At 33.5% G+C, this 11,655-nt stretch overlaps 3 protein-coding genes across 4 annotated transcripts; 1 reads left to right on the plus strand and 2 right to left on the minus strand.

Moving 5' to 3' along the window:
- Positions 1–6: 6 nt before the first annotated feature.
- LOC136348869 (putative ankyrin repeat protein RF_0381) lies at positions 7–3,108 on the minus strand. Its single transcript, XM_066300041.1, has 11 exons — positions 2,772–3,108; positions 2,363–2,558; positions 2,191–2,306; positions 1,977–2,126; positions 1,753–1,920; positions 1,615–1,692; positions 1,384–1,559; positions 1,140–1,330; positions 897–1,090; positions 700–845; positions 7–646 (listed from the first exon to the last, which is right to left on the minus strand). The coding sequence occupies exons 1-11, from the start codon at positions 2,848–2,850 to the stop codon at positions 425–427; spliced, it is 1,716 nt and encodes a 571-aa protein (XP_066156138.1). The 5' UTR covers positions 2,851–3,108; the 3' UTR covers positions 7–424.
- An 857-nt stretch (positions 3,109–3,965) lies between these two features.
- On the plus strand, positions 3,966–7,339 carry TfIIS (RNA polymerase II elongation factor). Its single transcript, XM_066299966.1, has 5 exons — positions 3,966–4,199; positions 4,376–4,778; positions 4,830–5,004; positions 5,089–5,195; positions 5,248–7,339. The coding sequence occupies exons 1-5, from the start codon at positions 4,131–4,133 to the stop codon at positions 5,388–5,390; spliced, it is 897 nt and encodes a 298-aa protein (XP_066156063.1). The 5' UTR covers positions 3,966–4,130; the 3' UTR covers positions 5,391–7,339.
- A 108-nt stretch (positions 7,340–7,447) lies between these two features.
- l(2)34Fc (lethal (2) 34Fc) lies at positions 7,448–11,625 on the minus strand. 2 transcript variants are annotated; one of them, XM_066299975.1, is made up of 6 exons: positions 11,387–11,625; positions 9,900–10,017; positions 8,428–8,650; positions 8,264–8,367; positions 8,116–8,204; positions 7,448–7,651 (listed from the first exon to the last, which is right to left on the minus strand). In XM_066299975.1, exons 3-6 carry the CDS (start codon positions 8,639–8,641, stop codon positions 7,582–7,584), a joined length of 477 nt encoding a protein of 158 aa, XP_066156072.1. In that variant the 5' UTR covers positions 8,642–8,650; positions 9,900–10,017; positions 11,387–11,625; the 3' UTR covers positions 7,448–7,581. The 2 variants fall into 2 exon arrangements, with proteins under 2 accessions (XP_066156072.1, XP_066156071.1); XM_066299974.1 differs by having other exon boundaries at positions 9,900–10,148.
- Positions 11,626–11,655: the final 30 nt, after the last annotated feature.

Consider the following 11,655-nt stretch of genomic DNA (forward strand, 5'->3'; position numbering starts at 1 on the left):
CTCGTATTAACTGTTTTAATTTTTTCATCGTTTATTTCTATTCTACGTAAGTTAATTAAAAAATTGTGCCATATTCTAAAAATTAGAAAAATTGTACTCTTCATTAATTTTTATAAACATAAAATAGTCTCTAAATTGGTCAAGTTTATAAATGCATTATAACCATTTGCTTTATTTGACCCAATAGCCCCAAATAGACAATTCTAATTTAGCTTTCACTTAAAATAAATTAAACTATTAAATAATATCTAAATTAATTGTGATAGTAACTAAGAAAATGACTAGTAGAGTTCGCTGATTTAATTTTCAGCAACATCACCACTTACAAAATTAATTAAATCATACTTACCTTGAAACTGCTAAGAAAATGACTTGAAAACTCTAAACATAAATGAGATCACCAAATACTTTCACAAAAACCCTCCTACTCAAGAATCTCTAAAGACAAATATTTGTGCAACATCGTCGGTAAAGGCAGTGTTTTGATTTTAGTTAAAAGCCTGTCAGACCCTATGCTTTTCCTCACAACTATGCGACAAAAGTCCTTTAGGCTCAGTGGATTGGTCTTCGTTTGCATGATGAAGTCGTATGTTTCATCCCCAGGGCCTTTCCTTAGTTTCTTTGGATCGTGAGACATGTTTTTTAACTTAAACCCACAAGATCAACAATAATACATTCAAGTAATCCAATAATCTTTACCTCAAATCCAGCGAAAATTGTGGCTTTACATAACTCCAAAGTTCCATAACGTTGAGAGACGCTTAATACATCCCAACACACTCTTTCGTCTCTGATATTGACATCCGCGCCATGCCTGATTAGCGACATGGCTGCGTAATGATTTTCTATATCACAGAAAAATTTTAAACAATTTTTTTTTTTTTTAATCCTCTTACCTAAGACTATAGAATGCAACAAAACTGTGCCCTGGTAACTTGTAGCATTCATATTGGCGCCACTATTCACAAGAATGTCAATTAACCGATTAACTGTGGCTTCAGATCGCACGTCTTGGCTACAAACATGCAATGCTGTTTTGCCATCTATGGGACTTTGAATGTTCACATCTGCGCCTTCGTAAATCAAATATCTGAAATTATATTCCTTACACCAGGCATTGAAACCAAGAAAACCCTTACTGAAGTATTAACAGGTTCTTTCTTGAGCAAGCAATCATAATTGGAGTAAACCCATTGGAATCCCTGGTATTGATCATAGCACCTCCATTTACTAAAGCCATCACTACGTCGAGATTATTCTGCGTAACTGCTTTGTGTAGTAAATAGTGAGAAGGGATAATTCTTGCCCCATGTCGAAGTAATAATTTCACCTTAACATAACACAATGAGAGGTTTATTAAATATTTCCTAAACTAAAATATACCACAAGGGAGTTTCCATTATACACAGCCAAATCTAGAGGTAGCACTTCTCCAGGCTCCTCATTATTAACCAAAGAACCGGCCTCACACAGTATCTTTACAGCCTCCTCATCACCCTGTCGTACTGCCCAATTCAACGCTGTTCGGTCATCCGAATCAAGAGTATTTACATTACAACCTATTTCACCAAAAATTAATATATCTGAAACGACTATATCGTTACGATTACTTACCTGATTCAATCAGTAATTTTAGCATGGAATGATGGCCCAATTTTGCAGCTATATGTAAAGGAGTTTGTCTGTGGCGGCCTAAATCATTCCAACTTCGCAAGTCACAAACACATTTATGGGAAAATTTAAATTACTAACCTGCACACACATTCAAATTAACACTTTTTCTAATCAAAAACTGAACCATATGGAGATCACCCCTTGTAGCAGCTTTGTGCAGACAATTATAACCATTTACATCATTTTGGTTCACACTTAAATCTCTTCCAAAGTTTTCTATTAAATATTCCATCATATCCACAGAACCTAAATAAGATTTTATTATAGAATTTTATATTTATTATATTGTGAAAGATTTAGACCTGAATTGACAGCATAATGTAGCACACTTTGGCCATGCTTGTCTAGCCGACTTAAGTCCCTTTCAGGGGAATCTAAAAGCACTGCTGTGCGGTTTAAAATACTTGCATACCACCTGTAAAGATCTACAGTACTGTCTTCAGTTGTAGGACCTATTTGGTAAGCAAAAACTTCATTTTTAAGAGTATATTTTAGCATTAAAAGTACTGAACTGACCTGTATTAAAATTATCAGCATCATTAACTTCAAGATCCCATTCCAACCCTTCCATTCCCTCAGGAGTGGGACCGTCACCAAACTCATTTTCTTCTTCACGCGTTACAACAAAATATCTATAATTTTTAAAAACTTGAAAGTCTGAAATACTAAATTCACATTACAAACTTACCCTATGTTGTACCTTTTTGGGATGTTACCATCTAAATGCAAATATTGTGGTTTATTTCTATTTTCTAAGGAATTAATAGGAATATTTTTGTTGTTGTGAAAGTCTATGAGTAATTTTAAAAGAGGTAAATTTCCAGTTTGAGCCGCGGCACCTATTAGTGTCATTCCATTCCTGCATATTTTGTTGATATGAATGTCTGTAACAGATATATCAGTATTAGTTAGCAGATGGTTGAAAAGTATCTTTATGGATAGCCACTATTGTTTAAGTATGAGTCTCAACGGTGCGGGTTTAGTTAGTTTAACGAGTTTAGTTTAATTTTAAAAAAAATACACAATGAAAAAAGGGTATATTAATACAAATGCGTTTAGCTGCTCAGGATCAGCAGGGACATGTTTCATTAACTTACCACTGTTTAAAGTCAGGGTGATAATATTTTGGTCAGTGTCAAAAATAGCCTTCATTAGGCGTTCATTAGGACCCTCCATTGTCCTCACAGGCCTTTCAACACCTCCATTCAATTAGATGGAAGTCTCAAAAAGTGAATAGTGATCTACTTTGATGAATTATAGTTCGTTTTTCAGGCATATTTGTAACTATGAAATCCATATTTTAGTCTTTAAAATTGACTTGGCTTAACAAACTGTAACTGAATTGTTCCGAAATATGTATATTTTATGTTTAATTTGATTTTATCTACAATTTATTTTATTCTTATCCCTTTATTTACTATTTTATTTGACGTAGGAAATCAGATGATATTTGGACAGGTCTAACGTCAAAAAAGTTATCAAAAAGTGACAACCTATTTCAACGATACGAATTGCAGTGCATGGCAACACCACAAAACCATAAACAACGCAATTTCTCAGAATTTTAAATTTTGGAATTAAATTAAAACTATTATTTTTTTATTCTTATGCAAACTTATAGTACTTAAGTGAAAATGGTATTCTAATTTTATCATTATTAATTTTCGACATTTTTCAAGTGTATTCTTAATTAGCAAATTTAACGCAGTAAAATGAAAATACCATGCGCCAGATTAAGTGACGTAGAATACGTTGGCCTTACTAACTTTCATTCATATAGGATACTCATCATCAAATTAAAAAGATAAATACATATCTAAACAAAAGAAAAGCTTTCTATTAAGAAAATCCTAAATGTATGTTTTTCATATTAAGAGAAGAGATTTACGAGCTGAGCCTTATTCCGATAATTTTTTAGCTTTGCATTGTTTCTGAAAATAAAATAACTTACGAAAATTTTAAAAGCAACTTTATGTGTTTTATGAAAATATAACCCAGTTTGATGATAAAATCTGATTAATGTGTGCAAGTAGGTAGAATGGCATTGGAATAAATAGGAAGAATTACTAATTGGCAACAATGCACATAGTTGCCAGCTCTATATTTACAACATATTTCAATAACTAATTAATATCATCATAAATTTAAAAATTTGAACAGATCTGACTATCTGCTCATATTTAACAGTGTCTAACAAAGACAGCAAGTCTTCTCAAAAACAGCATACCGGAAAAGTGATTATATAATCAAAAAGTCTAAGTTACCTGTCAAATTAAAAAAAATGCGGCGATGCGCAGTCGCAGTACTTAGCAAATCGTTAAATAAATGCCATTTTCTTCCAGACAGGTTTCTGGTTTTCAGCGGTTTATCTAGAAGAAAAAATAGACAACTTTACCTAATTTCACCTCCAAAAGTCAATTAATTGAGTAAGAAAGCGGTGTCGCAACCAGGCAAATATGAGTGTCGAGGAGGAGGTCATGAGAATCCAGAAAAAACTGAGCAAAATGACTTCTGATGATGGCAGTGTAGGTTTCTCCAATGTTTTTGTAGGTCTGCAATACTCATGAAAAATTAAGAAATTCCCGTTTAGTTATTTTTAGAACTAGTACTTATGCAAGTCTTTTATCGTTGTCCTTTACTAAACTAAAAAAATCATTTTGACTAAATAATGCTTATATACTCCTATTTAATTAATCATTAGGGACAAGAGCAAGCTCTGGATCTCCTTCAAGAGCTTCAAAACCTCAAAATAAATTTGGATGTTTTGACAAAAACTCGTATAGGAATGACAGTAAATGCCCTTCGGAAGTCCAGCAAAGACGATGAAGTAATAGCTTTGGCAAAAACTCTCATTAAAAACTGGAAGAAATTCTTAAGTAACTCTGACAGTAGCAGTAAAGTATCCAGTTCATCAGACAGTAAAGACTCAAAGAAGGAAGAGAAAAGAAAGGAGGACAAGTCCAAGAAGGAAGACAAAGAAAAGGATAAAAAGCTTCCTACCAGCTTTCCCCCCACTAGCGTTACTACAAACAGTGTAAGATTGAAGTGCAGGGAAATGTTGGCAAGTGCACTAAAAACTGACTCCAACAAGGAGGATTTTGAAGGTAATTTGATGATTCTTAAAAGATTTGGAAGATAATTGTTGGGTGAATTAGGCTGTGCAAGTGCTGAAGAACTGGCAGAAGAACTGGAGGAGGCTATTTTCCAGGAATTCAAAAACACAGACATGAAATATAAGAACAGGGTCCGGTCCAGAATTGCTAATTTAAAGGATGTGAAAAATCCCACATTGAGAACCAATTTCAGAATAGGGGCTATCAGTGCACAAAGGTAAATATGCCAATATTTAGAAACTAAACAATTATTCCCTAAGTTGATCTTGTCACAGAACATGACTGGACTTTTCTTTCTTAGGTTGGCTGTAATGACTGCTGAAGAAATGGCAAATGACGAAGTGAAGCAGTTAAGGGAGAAGTTTAATAAGGAGGCTATAAATGACGCGCAGTTGGCTACTGCTCAGGGTAAGCTTTTCATTTTTATTGAGAATTTTTCTAAGAGACCTGTTCAAAACAGGTACGAAAACGGACATGTTGAAGTGTGGTAAATGCAAGAAGCGCAATTGCACATACAATCAACTGCAAACCCGGTCCTCTGATGAACCTATGACAACCTTTGTCCTCTGTAATGAGTGTGGAAACAGGTGGAAGTTCTGTTGAAATGTATTTTATGATTAAGTGGCATATGCTCCTTTCCCTTAAAGTTAACTTAAGTGATGTGAGTTAAAGTTTACTCATATCATCCCAAAGGTAATAACAAAACAAAGAATGCAAGTTTTTGTTTAAAGACTTATAATAAATCTTCATACAAACAGATATAATTTTTAAAAAGTGGGTGGTACTTAAATGCATGACTGGGAATTAAATTAACCAACTTAAAAAGTTCAAAATAACAACGCAATTTCTCAACAGCGAATAGAAGAGCGAGACATATTGAAATAATTTTGCTCAGCTCTATTAGGAATTTTAGATAAAAAGCAAAATATATTTTATTCATCATCTAAGTGTCCAGTCTATACTGCTCCCAGCACATGTGCAAAAACACTTATCTCTACATTAAAAGCATTATTGAAATTTTGACAAATCCGAAATACCATAGATTATCGAATATTTGATCTGTTGAAAGAATTTGTCACAGGAATCATTCCCTCCATGTCGTGGGATTCAAACTTAGACAATGGAGTGACAACATCAAAACGTTTCTTCACAAATTCGCAATACCAAGTGGTCATACCAATTGTAATTTTTCTCAATTTTGTGACACTTGGTTCAGATCGACTTAATGATTATGTTTACCTTTCCGGGATTCACCGCAATACCAGATCTTGGTGAAAATATAGCAGAAAAATTTAAGTACTTTGATAGAAAGGATATTTCTCCCTTGTCAGGATAAATCTCGTGTGTTTGCGACGTTCTAAAATGATCGGAAAAACCTCCAGATGCTCTTCAACAATAGGGGCGGAAATAATTATGTCATCTAGATTATTAAGGCTTAAATTTTGTGTCCAAAATTTCTTAACCAGACGATGAAAAGTAGCCAGAAAGGCATTTTTTAACACGTCGGGATACAGTGACCAATTCAAGATATTCTATGTTCAACAAATTTTACATTGAGCAATGAAAACCGAAATTTTATTAGAATATTGGTGCGAAAACCAACCACTTTTTTTATTGCTGGTATGTAATATAGTATTTTACCAAACAGCAAGTATTGCCATTCTCAGAAAGGTATAAATATATACCAAAAGCCAAATTTATATTTTTAAGTAAAATAGTGTGAGTAATTATTTATTTTATAAGTATGAACATATGAAAATATTTTGAGTTCAAATTATTGCAATTTTAACATCAAAATTCGCAGTATCACATCAAGTGTATAACGAATATAAAATTTTAATTTTATGGCTGAGATACAGGTATCACCAGTTCAAGTGGAAACATGGGAATTGTGCACATGGTAAGAAAAACGGCACAAGATTCAATATACTTTCGACAAAAACGAACGAAATGGGCACAGTCAGTCCGGTGGGCGTGCCAACTTCGATGTTTAGATTAATATCGTTTTTCTCTGCATTTGTGGTACTTCATTAGTATTTGTTAAAGACATATTAAACTTTGTGCGCCTTTTCTCCCACTTGCACAATCCCTATGGTTCTATTTGAACTGGTGATACCTATATATAAAATATTCAAGATTAATAATGTATAACAATCGATACTTTTTATAATAAAATTTTATTTTAACATGGTATGTTGGCGCACCATTGGGAAGAAATGGGTGATACCCCATAGACTTAGCTTAACGTTAAGGGCAAGGGATGACTTTAAGAACACACCAGAGACAGGGTCTCAAGATGTTCAGTTGTGTTTGACGTGAATAATGACTTATTATTTTATTAATGTTATATTTTCGCGTTGTACCTTGAAAATCGCAAGGGTAAATTGCGAAACCAACAACTGCTTGTTTTGAGATATGCAGTCGTTTCTTTTTGGTCTGTGACACTATTTTATTAGCAAGAGTAGTTAACAATTTAAAGGTTTCGAAATATGGAAAATGTTTACCTGATTAAGGATCATTGGAAATTGAATAAAACTTACCGTTGTGAGGAGCATGTAGACTTTGATTTTGTGTTTATTCAGTTATGGAGATAAGGAATTATTCTTTGGAATGGAACTTATACAGGTGAATTTGGGTTCCATTTTCGATCAAATGGCAACTTGAAAAAAAGTTCAAATTTATTTTTAAACATTTTATAAAAGCTTTAACATAAAACACAAAATTTATTTATATGCTTTCTATATACCTTTAAGTTCATGGTTCAGCACCAATTGAAACTAGAATGGAGCTTTATTTAAGCCACTTTGATAATTCCACTTGGCTTGGCCACCCAGAAGGTACCTCCGTCCAGGGCCACAGTGGCACTGTAAAAAAATTCACAAATACAGTTGAATTTATCATTGAGTGATGTGAAATTATTAATTTATTTTCGTATTCAAATCGATGTTAAAACAAGTGTTCCGCAAACGTTTCGAAAACTTACACATTTTACGGAACATCGCAGGAAAACGACCACATCTCGTGAATAATTGCAGATTTAACGTCAAAAACAAATAGAACCGTAAAGATACAAAACTGGCTGGATATCAGATCACTTCCATTGAAAAACGGAGGCTCTCTGATATTAAACAAAAACTAAACCGATGTGAATACTGCGTGTCCACAGCAGGGGAAATATTTATTTCGCAGAATGCTCAAAGCGGACGGTTCTAAAATCCATGAAGCGACTAGGCGCTTTACGAAGACATGTCAAATCTGGATGAAACTGAAAGCTCCTCTCCACCAATGAACCAATACCAAATGTTATTTAAGATTTTTAAATACTTACTAAACAGTGTATTTGCCAGCCTTTGCTGGTGCTTTCCAAACGAGTTCCACATCCTTCTTGTCCACCGCGTTCTTATGCGTAGCTGCGCTCTAAATAATACAACAAAAAAAAACAACATAAAACTCCTTATTGCCGTCTTTCGACTTACTCCCTTGGTTCCAAAACAATTCACTGTTTTGATGTACTTGTGATTACCCGGAATCTGGAAGGTACCTACTGCTTTATCGGACTCTCTGACTTGAACAAAGAATCCTATAAAAGAAATTTACTTGCAAACCAACATGGCATACTATTGCAAAGAAATTACTATACCTTTAAAAGGTTGTCCTGAGACTGTAATCAATACTTCTTCACCAGGCTGCACCTCACTCTTATCGAGGGTAACTTTATAGGGAAATGGGGATTTTTGGGGCGCCACCGGGTGCTTTGGGGTCATATCTTCACAAACCCCTTCGGGAGCCCCTGCCGAGTAACCCCAGGCAGCAGCCACAAGGGAGAAGAGTGTGACGATCAAGAATTTGGTCATTTCGGTTTCCTTAAAACACGTTTCCATTTATTTAATTAATGGAATTTCACACCATTAATCTTATATATGTCGATGTATATAAGTCCTTATAAGGCGATTACGACACCATAATCACCAGCATAAACGCTATTTCTTAATTTTTCTTGTTTGGTAATACTTTATTTGCATAGTTGCAACAGCTAAAAAATATCTATTTCGCCGATAGAATGAAATTTATCCATTTGAAGAAATCTCTTCCTGAAACCATTATGCGGCATATAATTGGAATATCTAACCTTGGTGCCCAAATCCTCATCCTCGTTACGATCAAATTAAGGTAATTAGCATACAAACGCTCGAAGGTCACACAAGTCCCTAGGATATGAGTGGCAATGGAAAAGCATTTATTACTCAACTTATTAAAAGGCATATAATTAAAAAAAATGCTTAATTATTACATTTTTCAAGTCATAATAACCGGATATGCATAAAAAAAGCATGTACCTGCACCCTAAAATATTTATATAGTTTTGTGTCAACGCATCTTGCAGCAGCAGCAATAAATCTGCTGTGTATGCCGATTGATGAACGAGGAAGCCACAAGGATCATTACCATTTTTAGCAAAACAAAAAGATATACAAATGGAGAGTGGACACATATAGACACTAATAGGAACAATTACTTAGCCATCAATCTCGCCTTGGAAATAATTTAATAGTTAGATCAAGCTAGGAGTGGACAATGGTCAAGGACTGTTAACTTTGAATTGTCATTTTTTCCGCGTATCAACGCAAATAAACCCTTCACAATAAATGAAGTGTAATGAATTTATGGAGGTAAAAACATGTACAGAAGGCACTTGTCACAATGTAAAGTGATATTTCTATCACTGATGGGATAATGTACAATTTTCTTGAAGCATTATCGCTAGCTCAGCATTAAAGGCGGCAAGGTTTGGAATAATTGCTGTTTGATGAAATATTTGTGAAGCGATTTGTACTGTAATTGTGTATAATTAATATTTAGTTTTTTGCAAAAAATTTATTAGATTCTAGTTGGAATTTATCAAATATTTGCTATTTGAAGCTCGTATGTCTGTCGTTGCCTAAAAAACTTCAAATTCGTTGCGATAAAAATCCAAAAACGAACCACAAAGTTGAACTAAAACATACCCTTATACATCGTATACTCTCACATTGATTCTCAATATTAAATAAAGAATAATCTTAAAAAGACCATCTGTCAATCAACAGACTACTGTGCTATACATACCCATACCTTGTCTTACTTTATGTAACCTTATGAACACTGGCTGATACTGAACTGAAGCTGGCGACCAAGAACTTCTCAATATTTACTTTCAAATCCATCCATCAGCTGGGAGGGTTAGCAACGGCTATAAGTGCACATTTCAATAATTATTGTTGTTATTGCGTAATATAGGTTTTGGAGTGTGTGTGTATGTGTGACCCAATGCTGTATAATTAAATTCAGAGATATTCCTTTCAGATTTGAATCTCCATGTGTCTAAAAGAAGGATTAAATTTGGGGATTTGTTAATGAATAAATTATTGGTCTTTATAGCAGTTTTTTTTTACCAATAAAGACAAACCTTTTCTCCATTCACATAAAGAGCAATGATTTTTGCATTTCATTGACATACATTTTAATATTTGTTCTGCCTTCTCATAAATTATTGTTATTTGTGATTTTGAGGTATTACAAGTTTAGTCACCTTACATACAATAATTTACTTGTACCACACTAATCTAGCCAAAATTGAATAGTATACATAATTGAGTGACCATGTATCTGCTTATGATTATTAATAAAATATGTGAGTTCTTCCTTTGAAATCAAGTCAACCAAAGGCTAATATATTTGAATTAAATTGAAACGCTACACTCCATTTCTAAGAATCATTATTTCTTTTAATGGAGCCCACTAATTAAGGCAACAACTGCATCTGGCTTCTGTAAGTAATTTGTCACTTCGTAATAAAAGCATTGATAGATTTGCATTGGTCTGATTGTGACATCTTATCAGGCTTGACATTCTTCACAAAAACGTTACAGATTACCAAAACCCTCTTTGCTCTGAAATGTAAATATGCCCTAAATTCTTAATCCTTCAGAAAGAAATTTTGATTATTAATGCTCAATTTAAAACTAATTTGACTGTATAGCATCCTGAATAAGAATTTCCAAAGAATATTTATTATGATCCATAGTGATTCCTGCTCCTTCTAATGCAAAAAGAACAATTGAGCCACTGAAAGTCTAATCATAATTATATATAAAATTGGGTTCTTGACTTAAAATAATTTTTAATAATTCCTTTAACTGCTTAGACATCAAACTCAGCATCTCAAAAATAATCTGACAGTTAAATAAATCTGAAGGCTTGTTTCTGAAAAAATAACAATCGATGTCTAAAGAGGAAAGCAAATTTTTGCAGAATTTCACATGCTTTTCTACATATAAATATTAATGCCCCTCAGAGGAATAAAACACATTAAGTTAAATCTACCCAATATCATGTTGTAAGTTTACATTCAAGTTTAAATTACCGAAAAAGACTTCTTTGCTGAATAAATATATACGCAAATTTTATTTCTTATCCTTGCATCTAATGCCTTTATGTTTGCGGGCACTGATTTTAAGTAGGGTCTCGTAAGTCGCAGTAATAGCAAATTATATGACATCGAGAGTAGATGCGAGGCATTATTATTAATATAAAACAAAAAATTAAGAACAACAATTTACCCGTTGCCTGGAGGGTTCTTTGCAAGGGAAGCAAATGTGTTTGAAAGTCACCTTCCATGTTTTAAGTTTGTTCTGGGTGGTTTCTTTTTCAGTCAATTATGTTGTTGACTTATTAAAGAATTGAGAAGGTTACACTTCTGCTTTGAAATGTAGGTGTGTGTCTACGTAATTTCGAAGTTTATTTTCTGTTATTTGAGTAAAACACAAAATATGAAATCAGATAAAACAATAAACAACAAACATAACCACAAACTTCTTCATAAGTAGTT

Source organism: Euwallacea fornicatus, chromosome 35 (genome assembly GCF_040115645.1).
Source record: "Euwallacea fornicatus isolate EFF26 chromosome 35, ASM4011564v1, whole genome shotgun sequence".
Classification (NCBI taxonomy): Eukaryota; Metazoa; Arthropoda; class Insecta; order Coleoptera; family Curculionidae; genus Euwallacea; species Euwallacea fornicatus.

Bases quoted from the DNA above. Each gene is read 5' to 3' on its own strand.
- TfIIS (XM_066299966.1), top strand. From the start codon at position 4,131: ATGAGTGTCGAGGAGGAGGTCATGAGAATCCAGAAAAAACTGAGCAAA. The intron at 4,200-4,375 runs GTAGGTTTCTCC...ATTAATCATTAG, and splicing joins TGACTTCTGATGATGGCAGT to GGACAAGAGCAAGCTCTGGA. The intron at 5,005-5,088 runs GTAAATATGCCA...TTTCTTTCTTAG, and splicing joins GGGGCTATCAGTGCACAAAG to GTTGGCTGTAATGACTGCTG.
- LOC136348869 (XM_066300041.1), bottom strand. From the start codon at position 2,850: ATGGAGGGTCCTAATGAACGCCTAATGAAGGCTATTTTTGACACTGAC. The intron at 2,307-2,362 runs GTAAGTTTGTAA...TAAAAATTATAG, and splicing joins CCAAAAAGGTACAACATAGG to ATATTTTGTTGTAACGCGTG. The intron at 846-896 runs GTAAGAGGATTA...TCTGTGATATAG, and splicing joins GTTGCATTCTATAGTCTTAG to AAAATCATTACGCAGCCATG.